Below are 24807 nucleotides of genomic sequence, written 5' to 3'. Positions count from 1 at the left end.
AATGGAAAAAAACAACACCTGTTGACTACATAAAAAGAACACACACAAAGATATATACTATTTAAAAAAAAAAAAGTTCACAGAGAAAGGTTCGATAAGTTTTAGAAATTTTACAACACCAATTACCTCTCGGGATGATGATCTATCTTGGATGCCCACTGGGCCCTTCTTTGGTTGAGGATTATCTTGAGACATCTATCAGCAAACACAAACCAAAAAAATCCACTTTACTCATATTAAACCACTTCGCCTCTCACACCTCCATGAACCAGAGCAATTTTTACAATTCTGCTTTGGGCTTGTTTAATCAGCAATAACTTTGTCATTATGCAAGATAAAAACATAATATATATACTGTTTTTTTAAGGACAAGCAAGGCTTTCTTTTCATGAATACTGTCTTGCAACAATTATTTTTTTTTCGCAATCCTTAAACAATTAAGCGTAACAAAATGAACTTTTTCTTTTTTTGAGCTGTGTTAGTTTAAAAATAAAGAGTGTTACTGCACAAAAAAGTGCACATTTTATTCTGTAGTTTGTTCTGTTTAAAATCGCACTAAAATTATGATTCTGGTACAAAGCATTGCAAAGTTATATACAAATAATTAAAGTGGGTTTTTTTTTTTTTTCAATTTTCAATGTGTAAATATATGTTAAAGGTGTAAAAATATTAAAATATTAACAAACAAAACAAACAATTTCAAATACTTTTAGCTAATAACATAGAAACAAACAAACAAAAAAAAAACAGCGGAAAAATACTAACTGAATGGAGGAGAATAAGGAGTTAATTAGAGCTGATGAGAGTAAACTAAGGGTTAATAAAGGGTTAAACAGGAACATTTTATTAAAAAAAAAATATTTTACTTGTCAGCTTGCATTAACTGATTTCATCTGCAGTTAAGTTCGTCCCTTTGATCTGAAAATGAATAAACAGAAAGATACAAAACGAAACAATGTTTCTTTGCATGTTTCTGTGTTGATTGAGTGATATTGTTGATAAACATTGTCAGGCTGCTTTTTTTTTTTTATAGCTCCAGCTGTCAATGCGATTAATCAGAGCTGAATTACCCAGTATTGGGAGGTTCTGGCAAAAGGACTGGACAAGTTACACATGCCCTGTGTACAATGATGACATATTTCTGGGTGTTTATAACAAGCCCAGAGTCTGCAACTGCTTAAGGGAAAAAAAAAAAAAAGCACCGCACATCCATATGCCTGGGCCCCTACCTCAATAAAATGTTTAGCAATAAACAATCCAAACTTAACCACTAAATTATATGTTTTAAACTTTAACCACTTGCCCTCCAAAGGATTCACCCCCCCCCCCCCCCCCCCGATCAGGCCATTTTTTGCAATACGGCGCTGCGTTACTTTAATAGACAATTGCGTGGTCATGCAGCGCTGCACCAAATGAAATTTATGTCGTTCTTCCCCACAAATGTAGCTTTCTTTCAGTGGTATTTGATCACCTGTGTGTTTTTTTTATTTTTGGCTCTATAACAATTTCTAAAAAAAAATTTTTGAAAAAAAACCCAATACTTTAGACTTTTTGCTATAAAACCTGTCCACTAAAAAAAATTAAAAGATCAAATTTCATCATACATTTAGGCCAAAATGTATTCTGCTACATGTCTTAGCTAAAAAAAAATCCTAATACGTGCAAACTAATTGGTTTACGTGAAAGTTATAGCATCTACAAATGGCAGTATATATACTGGAATTTTTTTTTTATACAAGTAATGGTGGCGATAGTGGGACTGCAGCGGGCATTCTGACAATGGGGGGGAAAATGACTACCTGCCACTAACATCCCACTGACACTAATACAGTGGTCAGAGCTAATAAAAAGTAATGACACTGGGCAGGAAGGGGTTAACATCTGGGGCAATCAAAGGCTTAACTGTGTGCTTTACTGTGTAAGCAGATATACAGAGCAATACAAAGCAGTGTGCTGGTACTGACAGGGAAGAGATCTGTATTGTTTACATACAGACCTCTCCTCTGTCAGTGTCCCTCGGTGATCGCCAGGTGCCGGCGAGGAATCTCCAGCCAGGACCCAGTGTTGACAGTTGTAGCTGCCAATGGCGATGCATGTAGGGTGACGCACGTGCCCCCTACCTGGAAATACAAAATCAAGTATATATACGTGATTTTGCGCAGCCCTGCTGCCCTGTAACAGTACTTCTGCTATAGGTAAAAAAATTAAAAATAGGTGAGCACAGAGAAACACACGTGAAGGAAACATGAACAGCAAGGAGGCATGCTGAGTAATATATTCTGCAGAGTACCTATACAGAGGGTCCTGGAGGTTGCAGTGGAAAGGTACTGGAGGAGGATCAATATCAGGGGATCGTAGGTGATCCAGAAGGCTTACTGGAGAGATATTGAAGGAGGAGAGCTATTAGCCGGTGCTGTGAAGGATCCAGGGTGACCCTGAATGATTTTTGGCCCTTTGGGGTCGCAAAAAGGAGGTGAGGAAGCACTGCAGCTGGAGTGGAAAAAGTGTGCTGGCACTTTCACAAAGCAATCACGAATTGCACGTTGCATGTTTATAAGAAACACTTATTTCTATATTTGATTGGACTATTAGAGTGTTTGTTATGTTTATTTATGAGATTTCAAGTGGCACTATCATGTTTTTTCCTCAACTATTGAGGGTTTTATTTATTTATCTTTGTGTGTGTCACTTGTATAGGTCACTTAGGTGACCCCAGCACTATAATTATTTGTCACGGAGTCATATGCATATATATTGTCATCACTTTCACTAGTCACAATAGTGACTGAAGTATTTTATTTTTATTTTTTTGCACAGTATTATTTATTTATTTATTTTTAGTTTGAAGCGCTACACTAATTTTTTTACATTTGTCACACTGGTTTGGTATTAGTTTAGAGTGTTAGCAGCTAGTGATTAGGGCTTACTTCCTTATCAGTGCAGGAGGATTTTTGTTACAACTTCTGCTATAGGGCAGTCAGGAAGCAAGATCCTAACTCCTTATGGCAACTCGAGGAGATATTAAAATTGAAATGTGTGCTTCACTGTCACCGCCAGGAGTCAGGGTCAGAGACCAGTAGCTATAGCAGAAGAGAGCTTCCCAGAAACCAGCAGGATAGGTATACAAACAGGTCACCCTGGCAGATGACATGGGCTCACCTGAGTTGCAGGGTCTAGGCACTAACCAGTATTCAACGTAAAACATAGCAGTATGACAAGTGCAATACTGCTCACACAGAGTGGTAATTAGAAAATCCAAGCGGAGTAATATAATAAGTATTTACAAAAAAGTTTTATTCGATCACATGGATCATACAGAGGTTAGACAGAGACATGGTAAACAAGTCATTATAAAATCACTAAATTAAAAACATTCGGCGTCTCCAGATCTAATAGTTATTCGGCAGTCAGGAATCCACATAAGGCAATGAAGTTCCTAACTACTTGATCAAAGAATTTTCATATTTTCCATATGATATCAGCATAAGGGGAACATTCTTCAAAAAATTGTTTTGGTAGCCACCACAGTGAATAGAATGACCTCCTGAAATGGAAAACCAGAAAAGAAGGGATCATAGTAGAGGGAACAAAAAATAGGATATATGCACTAACCATATGCAATAACAGAACAACCCCATGACAGGTATATATGTTATTCCATTACCTTCTCATAAACATGACCATCAGGAAAGGATGGATATGTGGCCTTCCTGGATAACCACCCCAAATGGAAATGTGTCCACAGTAGTAAATGATTCTAAAAGTGTATAAATATAAAACATAAATATCAAGCTACCAGCAAACCTGAATGAGACTAGAATAAGGGTAAAAATCCATGAATATTACCATACAAAAGATCAAGGGGACTCCTCCTCACTTGAAGTAAAATCAGGTCTGGATGAAAAAGTGAATATGGGGGTGGGAAGCCAGGTAGTTGATGTATAGAGTCCAGACTGGTTGATACAGTCTATGTATATTTGAATATATAGACCCAAATCTGGGTTTCCAAAAAAAAGTCAGTTCTGACGAAGTCTGCGGTGATTGGCGGACGAAACGCGTCAACGTGATGACATCATTACGCTCGGCGTCTCCATAGGGCGTGGTGCCCACGAGGAAGGAAGAAGCGGTTTGCTTCAGCTCCACACTGGAAAGGCAGGAGACACTCAAATTATGATGCGAACATCACCCTAAGCAGCCCGCACATGGCAACTCTGAGTCACAGCCTACTTCCACCGGTGGCAAGTTTATAGCCGTTTGGCTAAATTAGGCTTTAGTGCTATCAATATAAACGGGTAACATACCCTTATATTTTTGGAAATCCTGTGCTTATTTACCTCATTTTTGGGGAATTTTTTGAACTCATATTGGAGGAATACGTATACACTACGCTTTATATGTGTTGCGGCATGCTAAAACAGTCTCATATATATTTTTAAGGAACCGCATTGCTATTCTCATAATTGAGCAATTTTTGGAAACCCAGATTTGGGTCTATATATTCAAATATACATAAACTGTATCAACCAGTCTGGACTCTATACATCAACTACCTGGCTTTTCACCCCCATATTCACTTTTTCATCCACACCTGATCTTACTTCAAGTGAGGAGAAGTCCCCTTGATCTTTTGTATGGTAATATTCATAGATTTTTACCCTTATTCTAGTCTCATTCAGGTTTGCTGGTAGCTTGATATTTATGTTTTATATTTATACACTTTTAGAATCATTTACTACTCTGGACACATTTCCATTTGGGGTGGTTATCCAGGAAGGCCACATATCCATCCTTTCATGATGGTCAAGTTTATGAGAAGGTAATGGAATAACATATATACCTGTCATGGGGTTGTTCTGTTATTGCATATGGTTAGTGCATATATCCTATTTTTTGTTCCCTCTACTATGATCCCTTCTTTTCCAGTTTTCCATTTCAGGAGGTCATTCTATTCACTGTGGTGGCTACCAAAACAGTTTTTTGAAGAATGTTCCCCTTATGCTGATATCATATGGAAAATATGAAAATTCTTTGATCAAGTAGTTAGGAACTTTATTGCCTTATGTGGATTCCTGATTGCCGAATAACTATTAGATCTGGAGACGCCGAATGTTTTTAATTTAGTGATTTTATAATGACTTGTTTACCATGTCTCTGTCTAACCTCCGTATGATCCATGTGATCGAATAAAACTTTTTTGTAAATACTTATTATATTACTCCGCTTGGATTTTCTAATAACCACTCTGTGTGAGCAGTATTGCACTTGTCATACTGCTATGTTTTATGTTAAGTATATCGGGTTTATAAATCCACACTAATTATTAGTGAGACGGAGATATTTACATGACACATATTTACGTGTCATGCTAGGTGGCTATCCCCCCTTTTTTCCACTAACCAGTATTCACCTGAGCTCCTGATGGTGGAGATGAGTTTTGCTGTGTGTTAGTACCAGGTCACTGTCCTCAGCATCGCCCCACCAGGAGGTGAGCAAGCCAGGTTCCAGAAGCAGATATAGCAGGTAGGGATCAAACAGAAGAGTAGTCAGTAAACAAAACAAAGGTCGGTAACAAGTGGTTGCAGGTTAGGATCAGGCAGAAGCATAGTCGAAGAACAAGTCAAAGGTCGGTAACGAGTGATAGCGAAGGTATGGATGGCAGCAGGAGAGAGATATTGCTTGGAGAAGGCACAATAATCTGTCTAGCAGGAAGTGCAGAGACATGGCTTAAATCAGGAAGTTCTTGGGAGGAGCAAAGGGTTCAAGGTTCACGAGAAGCAAGGTCAAGGCAAGATCATTCAAGGAATTATCCAGGAAGCTGCCCAGAATTCCAGATGGCTCAGCAAGAGGTGCCATTGCCAGACACAGCCGAGGTCCCAGGTTCAGACCCAGGCCCTGACTTTCACTTTTTCTCAACTTTGCAAATGAGATGTCATAATGTAAAGAGATTTATGTATAGATTTATGATATTGATATTATTGGGAGAATATAACCTACATGCTATGTTATCCATGCCTGTATTTTATTTTCTTCAATTGCAACATTAATTTTTTTTGTCTGTTTTATAGTCCTGATAGTATGTTTTGACTATTTATTTCTATTGTACTTTGTAATTTTTTATTGTTATTGTTTATCTCTTATACAATGAAGACAAATTGAACATTAAAAAAAAGATACCTCTTTAGCAGCACTTTTCACATCATCCAGTTCACACTTGGAGATAGAGCTGTCAATCTGCAGAGGCAATGATATGCAAAATTAGTGCACTCTGGCTTCAGGAATACCACATTGCTAGAGACACTGATGATCTCACGAATAGTACAGTAAAAGTATCCTACAATGCGCTGCACCTGAATGTGCAGCTCCAAATAACTCCACTTCAGCTTTGGGAGTGTGTTTATAAACAGTCCTTGTAGACAAGGGGTAAGAGATTGATGCTCTGGTGTTTGCTTGTATGGAGGTCTCTGAGTTACGATAGAGCCATTGTGGTGCCACGATTACACTTAAAAAAGGCTTAATAACATACATAAGCACATTTTGTTTCTTTTCTTAAAAAAAGCCATTATAAGATTTAAACCTTCACCACTATATATAAAATTAAAAACAAAGAAAAAAATACTTCAATAATCCAAAACCACGATCATGGGTAACATGGTCCCATTGGTTTTCCTCACTTGTGGTAACAAGTATGGTGGCAAACCTTCTCATCCTCCCATATCAATGAGGGATGATGATTTTATTAATACTGCTTAATGGTGAGGATGAGTAGTATTGCCACCATACTTGTTGCCACAAGAAGGGAGATCCCCTACATCTTCACATGAAAACCCTCCTATCAATAATACAGCAGTATATAGTAGCATTGCTGTAATTTTTCTAAATATTTCCTACTTTATTGTGCCAAACACATCAAGGCAGCAGCTTCCCTGAACCTCCTGTTGGAGAGATTGAAGATTAATGATAAGTCAGTGGAGTCAGTCACTGCTCATTGTACAGTGGATATAAAAAGTCAACACGCCCCTGTTAAAATGTCAGGTTTCTGTGATGTAAAAAAACGAGACAAAGATAAATAATTTCAGAACTTTTTCCACATTTACTGTAACCTACATTCAGGTCCATAAATATTGGGACATCGACACAATTCTAACATTTTTGGCTTTATACACCACCACAATGGATTTGAAATGAAACAAACAAGATGTGCTTTAACTTCAGACTGTCAGCTTTAATTTGAGGGTATTTACATCCGAATCAGGTGAACGGTGTAGGAATTACAACAGTTTGCATATGTGCCTCCCACTTGTTAAGGGACCAAAAGTAATGGGACAGAATAATAATCATAAATCAAACTTTCACTTTTTAATACTTGGTTGCAAATCCTTTGCAGTCAATTACAGCCTGATGTCTGGAACGCATAGACATCACCAGGCGCTGGGTTTCATCCCTGGTGATGCTCTGCCAGGCCTCTACTGCAACTGTCTTCAGTTCCTGCTTGTTCTTGGGGCATTTTCCCTTCAGGTTTGTCTTCAGCAAGTGAAATGCATGCTCAATTGGATTCAGGTCAGGTGATTGACTTGGCCATTGCATAACATTCCACTTCTTTCCCTTAAAAAACTCTTTGGTTGCTTTTGCAGTATGCTTTGGGTCATTGTCCATCTGCACTGTGAAGCGGCGTCCAATGAGTTTTGAAGCATTTGGCTGAATATGAGCAGATAATATTGCCCGAAACACTTCACAATTCATCCTGCTGCTTTTGTCAGCAGTCACATCATCAATAAATACAAGAGAACCAGTTCCATTGGCAGCCATACATGCCCACGCCATGACACTACCACCACCATGCTTCACTGATGAGGTGGTATGCTTAGGATCATGAGCAGTTCCTTTCCTTCTCCATACTCTTCTCTTCCCATCACTCTGGTACAAGTTGATCTTGGTCTCATCTGTCCATAGGATGTTGTTCCAGAACTGTGAAGGCTTTTTTAGATGTGGTTTGGCAAACTCTAATCTGGCCTTCCTGTTTTTGAGGCTCACCAATGGTTTACATCTTGTGGTGAACCCTCTGTATTCACTCTGGTGAAGTCTTCTCTTGATTGTTGACTTTGACACACATACACCTACCTCCTGGAGAGTGTTCTTGATCTGGCCAACTGTTGTGAAGGGTGTTTTCTTCACCGGGGAAATAATTCTTCGGTTATCCACCACAGTTGTTTTCCGTGGTCTTCCGGGTCTTTTGGTGTTGCTGAGCTCACCAGTGCGTTCCTTCTTTTTAAGAATGTTCCAAACAGTTGTTTTGGCCACGCCTAATGTTTTTGCTATCTCTCTGATGGGTTTGTTTTGTTTTTTCAGCCTAATGATGGCTTGCTTCACTGATAGTGACAGCTCTTTGGATCTCATCTTGAAAGTTGACAGCAACAGATTCCAAATGCAAATAGCACACTTGAAATGAACTCTGGACCTTTTATCTGCTCATTGTAATTGGGATAATGAGGGAATAACACACACCTGGCCATGGAACAGCTGAGAAGCCAATTGTCCCATTACCTTTGGTCAATTAACAAGTGGGAGGCACATATGAAAACTGTTGTAATACCTACACCGTTCACCTGATTTGGATGTAAATACCCTCAAATTAAAGCTGACAGTCTGCAGTTAAAGCACATCTTGTTTGTTTCATTTCAATATTTATGGACCTGACTGTATAAACTGTACAACTCAGTTGAACAACAAACATAAATATAATAGTGTCACACTCCACTGACAAATGAAAAAACTGTTGCCAAAAAACAATAACAATATTCCAATAATTAAGTGTCCATATGCAATATCACTATTCCAAAAATTAATTGTCCATATAATCTGTGAAAAAACTCTTTCCAATATTGTGGACAAAATGATTTGTGTTCAATTCACCACTGTTTGTGTAGTAATGACAAACTTGCGTGCACCTTCACCAGTCGTGTTCTCACCTGGTAAATATGACCAAACTGTTACGCGAGGTCATAAATAGCTTGTGTCCCTTTTGTTTGGACTTGGACTGGATGGGATTAGCAATCTTCAAAGTTTGGGATCCCCTCACTTCCTTAACCACTTCAATACTGGGCACTTATACCCCCTTCCTGCCCAGGCCAATTTTCAGCTTTCAGCGCTGTTGTACTTTGAATGACAATTGCACGGTTATGCAACACTGTATCCATATGAAATTTTTATAATTTTTTTGCTAAATAAAACAATAAACCTGAACCTTTTGAAAAAAAAAAACGCACTTTTCTTTGTTTTTGTTATAAAATGTTGCAAATAAATTACATTTCTTCATAAATTTAGGTCAAAATGTATTCTGCTACATGTCTTTGGTGAAAATAATAATAATAATTTAATTGGTATTTTTTTTCAAATGTTTCTATTTTTTTTTTATTTTTATTACATTTTTTTCTTTTTTTTACTATTTTATTTTTCAGCACACTGTGACCAAAGCAATACAGTGTTACCATAGTAACATTGAACTACTCTGGGCAAGTGATCAGGATTTTTATTTAACACATTATGATTGCTAATACCAATGTATTTCATTGATATTTGCGATCATTGTTACTGAATGAAACTGATTCATTCAGTCTTTTGTTGTGATTAGCTGTGATTAGGCAAAGCTGATCACATTATACAGATGGGCTGTGATTGGCCATCGCGCCGCTGTTTTTGTGCCAAACATATCTTTTGAAATTATGGGCAAAAAGTTAAACCTTGCTTTCATCAGACCATAACACATTTTCCCACATGCTTTTGGGAGACTTCAGATCTGTTTTTGCAAAATTTAGCCAGGCTTGAATGTTTTTCTTTGTAAGAAAAGGCTTCCGTCTTGCCACTCTAGCCCATAGCCCAGCCTTATAAAGAATATGGGAGATTGTTGTTACATGTACCACACTGTCAGTACTTGCCAGATATTCCTGCAGCTGCTTTAATGTTGCTGTAGGCCTCTTGGCAGCCTCCCAGACCAGTTTTCTTCTTTTCATCAATTTTGGAGGGATGTTCAGTGCTTGGTAATGTCACTGTTGTGCCATATTTTCTCCACTTGATGATGACTGTCTTCACTTTGTTCCATGGTATATCTAATGCCTTGGAAATTCTTTTGTACCCTTCTCCTGACTGACACCTTTTAACAATAAGATCTCTCTGCTGCTTTGGAAGCTCTCGGCGGACCATGGCTTTTGCTGTAGGATGCGACTAAGAAAATGTCAGGAAAGACCTACTAGAACAGCTGAACTTTATTTGGGGTTAATCAGAGGCACTTTAAATGATGGCAGGTGTGTACTGACTCCTATTTAACATGATTTTGAATGTGATTGCTTGATTCTGAACACAGCTACATCCCTAGTTATAAGAGGGTGTGCACACTTATGCAACCACATTATTTTAGTTTTTTATGTTTACTCCCCCCCAAAAGATTTCAGTTTGTTGTTTGTTTTTCAATTGAGTTGTACAGTTTATAGGTCACAATAAAGGTAGAAAAAGTTCTGAAATTAATTATCTTTGTCTCATTTTTTTACATCACAGAAACGTGACATTTTAACGGGTGTGTAGGCTTTTTATATCCAGTGTGTGCCAGAGCCCTAAGCATCGGCATGCAGGCTCGTAGCCCAAGCACACAACAGATTGATCATGCTAGGCCTGCAGTGAGACCTGTCACTCTATAAGCAGACGTTACTATTTTATTAAAAAAATTAGCTTTTGTCATGGAAAGAAAAGCTGCAAATGGAATGTGGATGGGAAACCAAGAACATTGCTAGGTATGCTGCAATAAAATGTTTTGCCTTTAGTTACACTTTAAAGAGAGATCCAAGCCAGGCTTGGTGTTACCATGGTCATTTGAGAGTGTGTTGTGTGGGAATATGACCATGGGCGGCCTACACGGTGCCAGATTTATGATTTGTTCCCCATTATAAGCAAGCAGCTGCACCAGAGGTGCTCAAGCTTACTCAAAAGGTGGAACACGTGGAGCAAGTACTCTGAGACTATTACATCACAGCCTTGCCTGTTAAGAAATAGTGCAGCATTAGGCATATATAATCCAACAGTGTGGATGAGATTGTGTCCCTTGTGGAGCAACATGCTACTGAAGAGTTTCTCTGGGATCTGCCTTCCAAGTCGGTAACAAGAATGGTAGCTTAATTGGATCCTGTCTAAATTGGCCCTAGTATGTGTATGTATGAATGTAAGTTAGGGACCTTAGATTGTATGCCCCTTGAGGGTTAGGGACTGATGTGAATGTATAATATATATGTAAAGTGCTGCGTAAATTGACGGCGCTATATAAGTACCTTAAATAAATAATAAAATAATAAGACGACACCACCCTTGGGTAAGACTGTTCCTTTTTATCAAACCGGTAAACATGCAGGGCTGTAACTATAGGGGTCACAGTTGCAACCTGGTCTGATGCTCCACTGTCAGATTTGTCTACTCCTGGATAGGAGGGGCAGCATATAGAAGAACCGACCCCCTCAATTATCCTCCTGCAGACTGAAAGCCTGCTTCTCCTCCCCTCCCTCCTGCAGACATTCAGCAGCTGCAGAAGCCAAGAGGATAATGGTGGGGATCAGTTCTTCTATATGCCGCCTCTCCTATCCAACCTGGTGCCCTGATCCACGATAATGACAAAAAAGTCATTGGTCCGCCTCTCAGCTCCACCTCCCCAACTCTGGCTCCCACACCTCCAGGCTGCTCCTGCTGGGATAGTCTTGCTACCTGTCCAAGCCTACAAATGCATTTTCTGCCATAGCAGAGGAAGAATACACAATGCACTGCCCAGCCCCTGAGCCAGTATAGTGTGTCCTCCTGTCACACTGCCCCCCTCCTGTCAAACTTCCCATAACACCGCCCCCCTACTGTCACACTGCCCCCTTCTGTCACACTGCCCCCCCCCTCCCACTTGTCATACTGCTCCCCCTCATGTCATACTGTCCCCCCTCCTGTCATACTGCCCAGGTACCCATCTCCTGTCACAATGTCCCTCCCTCCTGTCACATGGCCCAGGTACCCTTCTCCTGTCACACTGCCCCCTCCTATCACAATGCCCCTTCCTCTGTCACACTGGCCAGGTACCCTTCTTAGATGGTATGGCTGTATTAGTTTTCTTTTTTAAGACTGGCCAGTAAGTCTGTTTTTTTTCAACAGAACAAGCTGTCCTGGAGGATGTAGCAGTTACAGGAATGACAAAACATTTACCACTGACAGGGGTGCTTACAAAGATAAGCTTTTATTTATCTAAGTAAAACCTTTATCCCAAAAGGAAAAAAAACTGTTTGCTGTAACTGATTAGGTGTTAGCTGGAGTTTGGCTTTAGTTTGTCAGTGTATTTAAATTTGCTACTACATTTAACACCCCCCCCCCAGACTCAATATGCCCCCAGTGCTCCTTCTTTCAGAGAGGGGGCACTCTAATATAGGAGGTGTGTTACTGTGTGTGAAGGGTTTGACGGAAGGATGGAGGGGGAGTGGCAAAAATACAGCTTTGCCTGTGTGGACAAAAATCCTTGAATGGGCCCTGTATCCAGGTTACTTGTTTCCTGCTGCCCCTGGGCCGTGTTCCCCTCCCCAGTGCTGCTGGCTTCCCTCCTGCTGGCTTCTACGGGGTATGTTTTAAGGATGGAGAGCAGAGGAAAGGGCTGGTAAGTATGCCATTTACCGCCCCCTTCCCTTTCTGAATGGACACAGTCTATTAATACCTGAAGCATAGTAAACTGTGTTTACTATGCCTCAGTTTGTGAATGAACGGGAAGCTCTGTACAGAGCTGTTCCTGCCCATTCATTCTGTGCAAATGAAGCAGCAGAGAAGGAGATTGAGGGCTGTGTCCTCAATCTCCTTTCTATGTCTCAAGGTTGAAACATCAGAGGTCTGTTTAGACTCCTGATATCTCGCCTAAGCTCCCTAAAAATTGCAAAAAATAATAAAAATATTATTAAAAAAATAACATAAATGGTAAGTAACAAAAATTAAAAACTACTGACCCCGTCCACTGCCCTACTGACCCTGTCCTATGGACCATGTCCACTGCATTGCTGACAAAGTCTATTGCCATATTGACAACATCTACTGCTCTACCGACTGCCACAACTCACAGTCCTACATACACAAGTGGTGGATATACCAGATCCGCTGCAGAGCATGTGAAAGAGATCCACTGCAAGACTGTACTAAAGGGCCCTGCAATGGGAGTTGGACCTAAATGGACATAACTGTGTGTGTGTGTATATATATATATATACAGTCATGGCCGAAATTGTTGGCACCCTTGATATTTTTCCTGAAAATCAAGTATTTCACACAAAAAAGGTATTGCATTAACACATGTTTTGCTATACACATGTTTATTCCCTTTGTATGTATTGGAACAAATATAAAACAGAGGCAGAAAAGCAAATATGACATAATGTCACACAAAACCCCAAAAATGGGCTGGACAAAAGTATTGGCACCCTTAACTTAATATTTGGTTGCACACCCTTTGGAAAACATAACTGAAATCAGTCGCTTCCTATAACCATCAATAAGCTTCTGACACCTCTCACCCGGAATTTTGGACCACTCTTCCTTTGCAAACAGCTCCAGGTCTCTCTTATTGGAAGGACACCTTTTCCCAACAGCAATTTTAAGATCTCTCCACAGGTGTTCAATGGGATTTAGATCTGGGCTCATTGCTGGCCACTTCAGAACTCTCCAGCGCTTCTTTGCCATCCATTTCTGAGTGCTTTTTGACGTATGTTTGGGGTCATTGTCCTGCTGGAAGACCCAGGATCTTGGACGCAAACCCAGCTTTCTGACACTGGGCCCTACAGTGCGACCCAAAATCCTTTGGTAATCCTCAGATTTCATGATGCCTTGCACACAGTCAAGGCACCCAGTGCCAGAGGCAGCAAAACAACCCCAAAACATCATTGAACCTCCACCATATTTTACCGTAGGTACTGTGTTTTGTTCTTTGTAGGCCTCATTCCGTTTTCGGTAAACAGTAGAATGATGTGCTTTACCGAAAAGCTCTATCTTGGTCTCATCTGTCCACAAGACGTTTTCCCAGAAGGCTTTTGGCTTACTCAAGTACATTTTGGCAAACTGTAGTCTTGCTTTTTTATGTCTCTGTGTCAGCAGTGGGGTCCTCCTGGGTCTCCTGCCATAGCGTTTCATTTCATTTAAATGTCGACGGATAGTTCGCGCTGACACTGATGCTCCCTGAGCCTGCAGGACAGCTTGAATGTCTTTGGAACATGTTTGGGGCTGCTTATCCACCATCCGGACTATTCTGCGTTGCAATCTTTCATCAATTTTCCTCATCCGTCCACGACCAGGGAGATTAGCTACAGTGCCATGGGTTGCAAACTTCTTGATAATGTTGCGCACTGTGGACAAAGGCAAATCTAGTTCTCTGGAGATGGACTTGTAACCTTGAGATTGTTGATATTTTGCCACAATTTTGGTTCTCAGGTCCTCAGACAGTTCTCGTCTCCTCTTTCTGTTGTCCATGCTTAGTGTGGCACAGACAGACACACAATGCAAAGGTTAAGTGAACGTCTCTCCTTTTTATCTGCTTTCAGGTGTGATTTCTATATTGCCCACACCTGTTACAGTTGTGGCCAAAATTATTCAACCCCCAATGCTGTAAAGGGGTTTAGGGACTATAGTGTACATTTGGAATTGTATTCAGAATCAAATCCTACAAGGACGTTGTAACTACCCAAATGCAACTAAAATGACATCAATTGTTTATGTAATACAGTAGTAAATGGTTCTTATGTGGTTTCTTCATTGCCACAATTATTCAACCCCTTAAAGACTACCACTCTGAAGAACAGAGGTTCATACAGGTGCTTTCCATCAGGTATTGAAAACACCTGTGGATGTCACCGAGCAGCAATCAAGCATAATAAGCACCAATTAGGCAGCTTTAAAATGACTGTGATACTCAGCTCCTTCTAGACATTTACTGGTGTGGTTACAAACATGGTGAAGGCAAGAGAATGGTCCAGGAAGACAAGAGAAGAGGTGATTTCTCTTCACAGGAAGGGCAATGGCTATAAGAAGATTGCAAAGATGTTAAACATACCAAGAGACACCTTAGGAAGCATCATTCGCAAATTCAAGGCAAAGGGCACTGTTGAAACGCTACCTGGTCGTGGCAGAAAGAAGATGCTGACTTCGACTGCTGTGCGCTACCTGAAGCGTAGAGTGGAGAGAAGTCCCCGTGTGACTGCTGAGGAACTGAGAAAAGATTTGTCAGATGTGGGTACAGAAGTTTCAGCCCAGACAATAAGACGCACACTGCGTAATGAAGGCCTCCGTGCCAGAACTCCCAGGCGTACCCCCTTGCTGTCTCCAAAGAATAAGAAGAGTCGACTGCAGTATGCCAAAAGCCATGTGGACAAACCACAAAAGTTGTGGGATAGTGTTCTGTGGACTGATGAAACAAAATTAGAACTGTTTGGGCCCATGGATCAACGCTATGTTTGGAGGAGGAAGAACAAGGCCTATGATGAAAAGAACACCTTGCCTACTGTGAAGCATGGTGGAGGGTCAATCATGCTTTGGGGCTGTTTTGCTTCTGCAGGTACAGGGAAGCTTCAGCGTGTGCAAGGTACCATGAATTCTCTTCAGTACCAGGAGATATTGGATGGAAACGTGATGCAGTCCGTCACACACCTGAGGCTTGGGAGACGTTGGACCTTTCAACAGGACAATGATCCCAAGCATACCTCCAAGTCCACTAGAGCATGGTTGCAGAGGAAAGGCTGGAACATTTTGGAGTGGCCATCGCAGTCACCAGACTTAAATCCGATTGAGAACCTCTGGTGGGACTTAAAGAAAGCAGTTGCAGTGCGCAAGCCTAAGAATGTGACTGAACTGGAGGCCTTTGCCCATGAAGAATGGGCGAAGATACCCGTAGATCGCTGCAAGACACTTGTGTCAAGCTATGCTTCACGTTTAAAAGCTGTTATAACTGTAAAAGGATGCTGTACTAAGTACTAAGATTGAATGTCACTTGGGGGTTGAATAAAACTGATAATGCTGTGAGCACAGAAAAGACATTTGTGGTTATTTCATTATAACTGTTATGTTATATTTGTCTGACCTACAAGTGCCTCTTTAATGTAAATGTAAGCAAGATGACTGAATGATCAAAAGCAATGTCAAACTGGCCAAAACACTCAATTTCAGTGGGGGTTGAATAATTTTGGCCACAACTGTACTTGCCCCAGGTGAGTTTACAGGAGCATCACATGCTTGTAACATTCTTATTTATCCGCAGTTGTGAAAGGGTGCCAATACTTTTGTCCAGCCCATTTTTGGAGGTTTGTGTGACATTATGTCGAATTTGCTTTCTTTCCTCCCTTTTTTTGTTTTGTCCCAATACACACAAAGGGAATAAACATGTGTATAGCAAAACATGTGTTAATGCAATACGTTTCGTGAGAAATACATGATTTTCAGGAAAAATATCAAGGGTGCCAACAATTTCGGCCATGACTGTATATATATATATATATATATACACACACACACACACACACGTACATACACACACACACATTCATGGCCAAGCATATTGGCACCCCTGCATTTCTGTAAGATAATGCACCACTTCACCCAGAAAATTGTAGAAATTACAAATGTTAAGGCATTCTCATGTTTATTTCTTTTGTTTGTACAGGTATGAAACAAAAATGTGGATAAACAACAAGCCAAATCTGACACATTCCATGCAAAACTCCAAAAATAAACTGGACAAAATTATTGGCACCTTCTTAAAATTGTAGGAAATAATTGAATTTCAAGTTTGTGATGCTCCTGTAATTTGTAATAAAACTTCCCTGTATCCTTTAACAGATGCTGACAATATAAAATTCACACTGACAACCAGTTAAAATGGTGACTCAACCTTTCTTTTGTGTGTCTCTGTGTGCCACATGGAGCATAGAGAAGAGAAAGAGCAGTAAAGAATTGTCTGAGGATTTGAGAACAAAAATTGTGGAAAAGCATGGAAAACCGCAAGGTTACAAGTCCATCTCCAGAGATCTTAATGTTCCTGTGTCCACTGTGCACAACACTGTCCAGAAGTTTACAACCCATGGCACTGTAGCTAATCTAAATAAACAAGAATTACGGTATTCCTCCTATATAAAAATACCCTAGATGCACAAAAACACTTTAACCCCAAAAAGTGTATAAATCAAGTTATATAAAGTGCTTAACCATTAGCCGCCCGGCCAATGGCCGTTTGGCGGCTTCAGATGTGCTTCTCCACTCCGGGTGCACGCCATTTGGCGTGCTCCCGCACATGCGCCGTTTGCGCTAATGCAGAGCGGCGCAGCAGTGCGATCTGTCACCGGCCGTGCACCTGGGACACGGCCGATGACAGATCCGAGTACCGGCTCCTGTTGCTGGTACCATGAGACCTGCTGTGACCAATCACAGCAGGTCACATGACAGTTGTATACAATGGATGGCTTCATTCATGATGCCATCCATTGTATAATAGTGCCTAGCTGTGAATGGTCACAGCTAATCACATGCACATGTCATGTGATTAGCTGTGACCAAATCACAGCTAAGCACAAAAAAAAAAAAAAAAAAAAAAAAAAGCTGAATGAATCGATTTCATTCAGGCAAATGCTTGCTTATAGCAAAGTCATTCTTTGCTATAAGTAAATGTGTAAAAAAAAAAAAAAAAATACTGATCACTTCCCCAAAGTAGTACAATGTTACTATGGTAACATTGTACTACTTTGGTCATAGTAAAATATGAAAAAAAAATCTTAAAAAAAATAAAAAAAATGTAATAAAAAATTAAATATAATACAAAAAATAAAAAAAATATATATATTTTTTTTTTCATACTGTCACCAGTCAGTGTCCCTGTTCACCGCCATGCCAGTTATATGATGACGCTGTACTGCACTGGTGACAGTATGTAAAAAAAAAAAAATAGTGAAAAAATTTTTTTTGATTTTTTCATTTTCCGAAAAATTATGACAAAAAAATACAACTTCAAAAAACTCGCCATGCCTCTTATGAAGTACGTCGGACTGTCTACTCTGCAAAAAGGGGTCATTTGGGGATATCTGTACTATTCTGACATTCTTGGACCTCAAGAAATTAGATTGGCCGTCAGTACTTCAGGATTGATCAATATTCAGATCTTTACCATAGTTTGTGAACTCTATAACTTTCCTACAAACTAAAAAATACATCCTAATTTGGGTTATTTCACCAAAGACATGTAGCAGAATACATCTCGGCCTAAATTTATGAAGAACAATTATTTATTTGTAAACTTTTATAACAGAAACAAAGAAAAATGAGTTTTTTTTTCAAAATTTTTGGTCTTTTTTTGTTAATTTAGCAAAAAATAAAAACTCCAGCGGTGATTAAATACCACCAAAAGAAAGCTCTAGTTGTGTGAAGAAAATGATAAAATGTTAGTTTGGGTACAATGTTGTATGACCGCGCAATTGTCATTCAAAGTGTGAGAGCGCTGAAACCTGAAAAATGGCCTGGGCAGGAAGGTGTAAAATTGCACGGTATTGAAACGTTTAAAAACCAACAAATAAACAAAAAAAAAAAAATAATAATAAAAAATGAAATTGTCCAAAATGAATGTCCAAAAACTAAAAGTCTTCCTAAGAGCAATCAGCAACTGTAGCTAATCTTCCTGGACATGGACAAAAGAGAAAAACTGATCAAAGATTGCAAGGAAGGATTGTTTGAATGGTGGCTAAAGAACCTCAGTCATCTTCCAGACAAATTCAAGCTGACCTTGAGGCACAGGGTACAACTATGTCAACTCGCACTATATGTCGCCATCTGAATGAAAAGGAACGCTATGGTAGGAGACCCAGGAGGACTCCACTGCTGACAAAGAAACATAAAAAAGACAGATTGGAGTTTGCCAAAACCCTTTTGGGAGAATGTGCTGTTACAATTAGAAAACGCCTATGTGAAGCCAAGCTATCTGCAAGAAGCCCCCGCAAAGTCCCACTGTTGAAAAAAACACATGTGCTGAAGAGGTTACAATTTGCCAAAGAGCACATTGACTGGCCTAAAGAGAAATGGCGCAACATTTCGTGGACTGATGAAAGTAAGATTGTTCTTTTTGGGTCTAGTGGCCGGAGACAGTTTGTCAGACGACCCCCAAACACTGAATTCAAGCCACAGTACACTGTGAAGACAGTGAAGCATGGTTGCGCAAGCATCATGATATGGGGATGTTTCTCATACTATGGTGTTGGGCCTATTTATCACATACCAGGGATCATGGATCAGTTTGAATACATCAGAATACTTGAAGAGGTCATGCTGCCTTATGCTGAAGAGGAAATGCCCTTGAAATGGGTGTTCCAACAAGACAACGACCCCAAACACACCAGTAAACGTGCAACATCTTGGTTCCAGACCAACGAGATTGACGTTATGGAGTGGCCAGCCCAATCCCTGGATCTTAATCCAATAGAAAACTTGTGGGGTGACATCGAAAATGCAGTTTCTGAGGCAAAACCAAGAAATAGAGAAGAACTGTGGAATGTAGTCCAATCATCCTGGGCTGGAATACCTGTTCACAGGTGCCAGAAGTTGGTTGACTCCATGCAACACAGATGTACAGCAGTTCTCAGAAACAGTGCTTATACAACTAAATATTCATTAAGTGATTCAAAGGAAAGCAAAATCTTCAAACATTTTTCAGTTTATATAGTGAATGTTTGAGGTTGTAAAGAAGAATACAAACACTGCTATTTTTTTGAACAGTCTAATATTCACTTTCCTTAAATTTTTTTTAGAGGAACAACACAAATTTGATATATTTGTCTTCATGTCTTGATTTGGAATAGAATGTGTTGTGTTCCCAATGCATTTGTGTGTATGGAAATAAAAGCTATTAGAGGGATTTTGAGCTTTATTCACTTTTTTCAACACACTGCTATTATTTTGAACACAACTGTATATATATATATATATATATACACACATACATACATTGCTCAGCATATATAAGTACACTCCTTTTGAAAAATAAAATTTTAATCAATATCTCAAGGAACACAGGGACAATTTCAAAAATTTTGACAAAACTGAGTTTTATATAACATTTGTTTATCTCATTACATGAAAGTAAGGTTAATAATATAACTTAGATTACAAAATCTTCAGTTTTACTCAAATTAGTTGATGCAAAAATGAATACACCCCACAACAAAAACTACTACATCTAGTATTTTGTGTGACCTCCATGTCTAGGCATGGAATTAACAAGTTGGTGACATATTGCAACATCCATATTTGTCCATTCTCCAAGAACAACCTGTATTAGAGCCTGGATGCTGGATGGAGAGTGATGCTCAACTTGTCTCTTCAGAATTCCCCATAGGTGTTTGACTGAGTTCAGATCATACTTGGCCACTGAATCATTTTCACCCTGTTCAGAAATGCAACAGTGGCCTTAGATGCGTGTTTTGGATCATTGTCATGTTGGAAACATGTTCCATGACCAAGGGCATGTAGTGATGGTAACATCTTCGCTTTCAAAATAGAGCAGTACATTAGTGAATTCATTATTCCATCAATGAAATGCAGCTCCCTGACACCAGCAGCACTCATACAGCCCCACAGATGGACACTGCCACTGTAGGCACCATGCATTTTTGTTTCTACTCAACTTTGCGACGCCATACAGTTTTGAAGCCATCAGTTTCAAAAACATTTATCTTGGTCTCGTCACTCCAGAGTACAGAGTTCCAGTAGTCTTCTTTTTTTCAGCGTGGACCCTGGCAAATTCTAGGTGGGCTTTAGGAGAGGTTTCCTTCATGGATGACACCCATACATGCCATTCCTCTGCAGTGTACGCCATATTGTATCATGGGAAACAATCACCCTAGTTTGGCTTTCTACTTCTTTAGCTAACTGCAATGAACTTGCATGGTGATTTTCTTCAACCCTTTTCAACAGAACGCGCTCCTGTCGAAGTGTTAACTTCTGTGGACGGCCTGGACATTTCTGTGAGATTGTTGCAGTTCCATCTTTGTTACATTTTTGTATCACCTTTGCTATAGTATTCTGACTGATAAGTAAAGCTTTACTGATCTTCTTGTAGTCTTCACATTTCTTGTGTAAAGAAAATATTTTCCTTCTCAGGCCTTCTGACATTTCTCTTCCATGTGGTGCCATTGCTGACAGCATGAAATGGGAAGGGATTTTACTTGTTCAGTAATGCCCTTTTATAGTAAATTGTCTGTTGGATACCTGTTTAATGAATAATTAGACTCACCTGTAGCTAAATTCTTGTTAATTAGTCAATTGTTAATTTGTTGTCTAAAATTTAGCTTTTCTCCTCAGACTTTCATTGGGTTGTATTCAGTTTTGCAACATGGTCTTAAATGAATTTGTTAGGAAAAATACATTTTTGTGTGTGCAAATGAACAAATCTTGTTTGCAATCAAAGGTCCGCATTTGAGGGAGCATTTTGTAGTATAGTGTCCCATAAAAAATGTTGATTCTGAAAGGAAAGGAAAGGTTTTCTGACAGATCTGTTGGGATGTACTCATTTATGCTGAGCACTGTATATTCTTGCTTTTCTAAAACACCTAATAAAAATACAAAGGAATGAGAGAAGAATCTGATGGTATAAGTGAACAGAGTACAAAAAGATGTATAAATAATTCCTCGACTATTTCTTTGAATCATTGTGAAGTGTCATAGGACCTAGTAAAAAAAGTAGAGTTCTGTCCTCACTACATGTTTCCCTGTGTGTAACTCAATAAACAGCTAAACCCTCCAATTTTGCAATAAGCCAGACTGAATGTAATCTTGATGCTTTATTAACAAAACAGGATGGGTGAAACTACTGGGAAAAACAAATGAAAAATACATACAACCAATGTATGAAGCATACTAACACAATGAAATGATTAGGCTGTAGATGGCAATAAGTCCATGCTCACCAGTAATGCTGCCTGTAGGGGATGTAAGTTCAGTCCACAACATGGAATGATGGCTGGTTTCCTCTACCTCAGTTCCTAAAACGGAATCTGAGCTCCCAGGATGCATGTTTCCTTTTCTTAAAATGAAGGAGGGTTTTGTAAAGTATAACTAAAGGCAAAACTTTTTTTTTTAGTTTTGGATAGAATGTAGAGGGATTAGAATGCCGTTAAGTTTTTATTGCAGTCTGTGCCCCGGTTAGGGAGATTTACCCTCTCTATTTGTCCTGTGTACCATTATCATTGAAACTGAAAGTAAAAGAAAATCCCAAATTCTGGGTTGTTCCCAGAAAAGTAATATAGGGGAATTATTCCAATGGGGACACTAGTTCTGGGGACCCGGGGTTTCTCCAAGGAATTCCCTTAATTTCAGGGATGTCCTCTCTTTTGTTAATAACCTGTTTTGCTATGGGACAGGAAGTGAAGGGAAATCTCTGCAATTGGATACCAACAGCGAAAAAAACCCCATTCTATCTTCCTTGTTCTATCCAAAATGAAAAAAACAAGCTTTGCCTACAGTTCAAAAAACTTCTAGTTTCTGTAAAATTGTTAATTTATTCTGGGCTCCATCTAGTGGTCACATTTATTATAGCAGGCAGGACAGACATAATAAATTTCCCTGCTGGAGGCAGAACAAGTTGCATTCGAGAAGACAGAGTACAGGTCACTTTTCAGGACTTTTAATTAATTAGGGTACATCTACAGTTGCAAGAAAAAGTATGTGAACCCCTTGGGATTACATGGAGTTTTGCATGAATTGGGCATATAATGTGCTCTGAACATCATCTAAGTCACAACAATAGAAGAACACAGTCTGCTGAACATAATGCTACACAAACATTAGATGTTGCCATGTTTAATTGCACATAACATGTAAACATTCACAGTGCAGGGAGGAAAAAGTATGTGAACCTTTGGACTTAATAACTGGTTGACCCTCCTTTGGCAGCAATAACCTCAACCAAACGTTTCCTGTAGTTGCAGATCAGACCTGCACAACGATCTGGAGTAATTTTCCACAAAACTGTTTCAGTGTAGCAATATTCTTGGGATGTCTGGTGTGAATCGTTCTCTTAAGGTCATGCCACAGCATTTCAATTGGGTTGAGGTCAGGACTCTGACTGGGCCACTCCAGAAGGCGTATTCTGTGCTGTTGCAGCCATTGTTTTGTTGAATTACTTGTATGCTTTGGGTCATTGTCCTGTTGCATCACCCATCCTCTGCGGAGCTTCAGTTGGCGGACAGATGGTCGTATGTTTTCCTGCAAAATGTCTTGATAAACTCTGGAATTCATTTTCCCATCAATGACAACAATTCGTCCAGGCCCTGAGGCAGCAAAGCAGCCCCAAACCATGATGCTCCCTCCACCATGTTTTCAGTGGGGATGAAGTTTTGATGTTGGTGTGCTGTGCCTTTTTTTCTCCACACATAGTGTTGTGTGTTCTTCCCGAACAACTCAATCTTGGTTTCATCTGTCCACAGTATATTTTGCCAGTAGTGCTGTGGAACATCCAGGTGCTCTTTTGCAAACTTCAAACGTGCTGCAATATTCTTTTTGGACAGCAATGGCTTCCTCCGTGGTGTCCTCCCATGTACTCCATTCTTGTTTAATGTTTTCCTTATTGTAGATGTGTCAACAAAAATGTTAGCATGTGCCAGAGATTTCTGTAGGTCTTTAGCTGACACTCTGGGATTCTTCTTTACCTCATGCAGCATTCTGCGCTGTGCTCTTGCAGTCATTTTTACAGGACGACCACCCCTAGGGAGAGTAGCAACAGTGCTAAACTTTCTCCATTTGTAGACAGTCTGTCTTACCGTGGACACATGAACATCAAGGCTTTTGGAGATACTTTTGTAACCCTTTCCAGCTTCATGCAAGTCAACAATTCTTGATGGTAGGTCTTCTGAGAGCTCTTTTCTGCGAGGCATGGTTCACATCAGACAGTGCTTCTTGAAACCAGTAAACCCAAAACAGGTGTGTGTTTTTTAAGGGCAGGACAGCTGTCAGCAACACATTCAATATCATCACACTGATTGGAGTCAAGGTTGGCTCACTCCTGGCTCCAATTAGCTCTGGGAGAAGTCATTAAGCTAGGGCCTCACATACTTTTTCCTCCCTGCACTGTGAATGTTTACATGTTATGTGCAATGAAACCATGGCAACATCTAATGTTTGTGTAGTATTATGTTCAGCAGACTGTGTTCTTCTATTGTTGTGACTTAGATGACGTTCAGAGCACATTTTATGCCCAATTCATGCAAAACTCCACGGAATCCCAAGGGGTTCACATACTTTTTCTTGCAACTGTATATTATTACCTATTGATGAATTAAAGTCCCCTTTAACTTGCTCTGCCACATCTATTAAGGTGTTACCATCTTTAAATATTTAGGTGTGATAAACACTATCAACCCTAAGTTAAAAGTTGATTTAGATGCCTCAGTTAGCATCATTACTTCATAATTCAAAAGTGAGGATTGCATATTGTACTTTTAGAATATCTTATAACATCTTTTGGGGATCTTACATGGAAGAAAGAAAACCCCAACCTATCTTTAAAAAGATTGTAGTATCCATTTGATGATGGTGGTATAGATATCCCCAATCCATGGATAAATATTATAGCTGCACAGGTACAACATTTTGCATGGTGAGGGATTTAACCTTTGCATGAGTTGAAAAATGCACATATGGAAGAGTTAAAGAAGGGCATTCCAATTCTCTGGATGGTGGCATTATTCTTCAATTGATGAGTTAAATCTGGATATTGGCTAAGGAATTAAGGATTTTGGGGTT

General features: G+C 39.6%; 1 protein-coding gene across 1 annotated transcript in view; it reads right to left on the bottom strand.

Moving 5' to 3' along the window:
- The window catches only part of LOC149451925 (uncharacterized), a 56538-nt gene that overhangs the window by 12103 nt on the left and 19628 nt on the right, over positions 1 to 24807 (bottom strand). Inside the window, exons 2-3 of the mRNA XM_089689978.1 lie at positions 6175 to 6231; positions 127 to 195 (exon numbers count right to left, since the gene is read on the bottom strand). Coding sequence (XP_089546104.1) covers positions 127 to 195; positions 6175 to 6231 — 126 coding nt within the window. The remainder of the gene's footprint in view (positions 1 to 126; positions 196 to 6174; positions 6232 to 24807) is intronic.

This window comes from Staurois parvus, unplaced genomic scaffold, assembly GCF_062004578.1.
Source record: "Staurois parvus isolate SC_StPar_1 unplaced genomic scaffold, SC_StPar_1.0 ptg000506l, whole genome shotgun sequence".
Classification (NCBI taxonomy): Eukaryota; Metazoa; Chordata; class Amphibia; order Anura; family Ranidae; genus Staurois; species Staurois parvus.
This window is presented reverse-complemented; position numbering and strand designations above follow the sequence as displayed.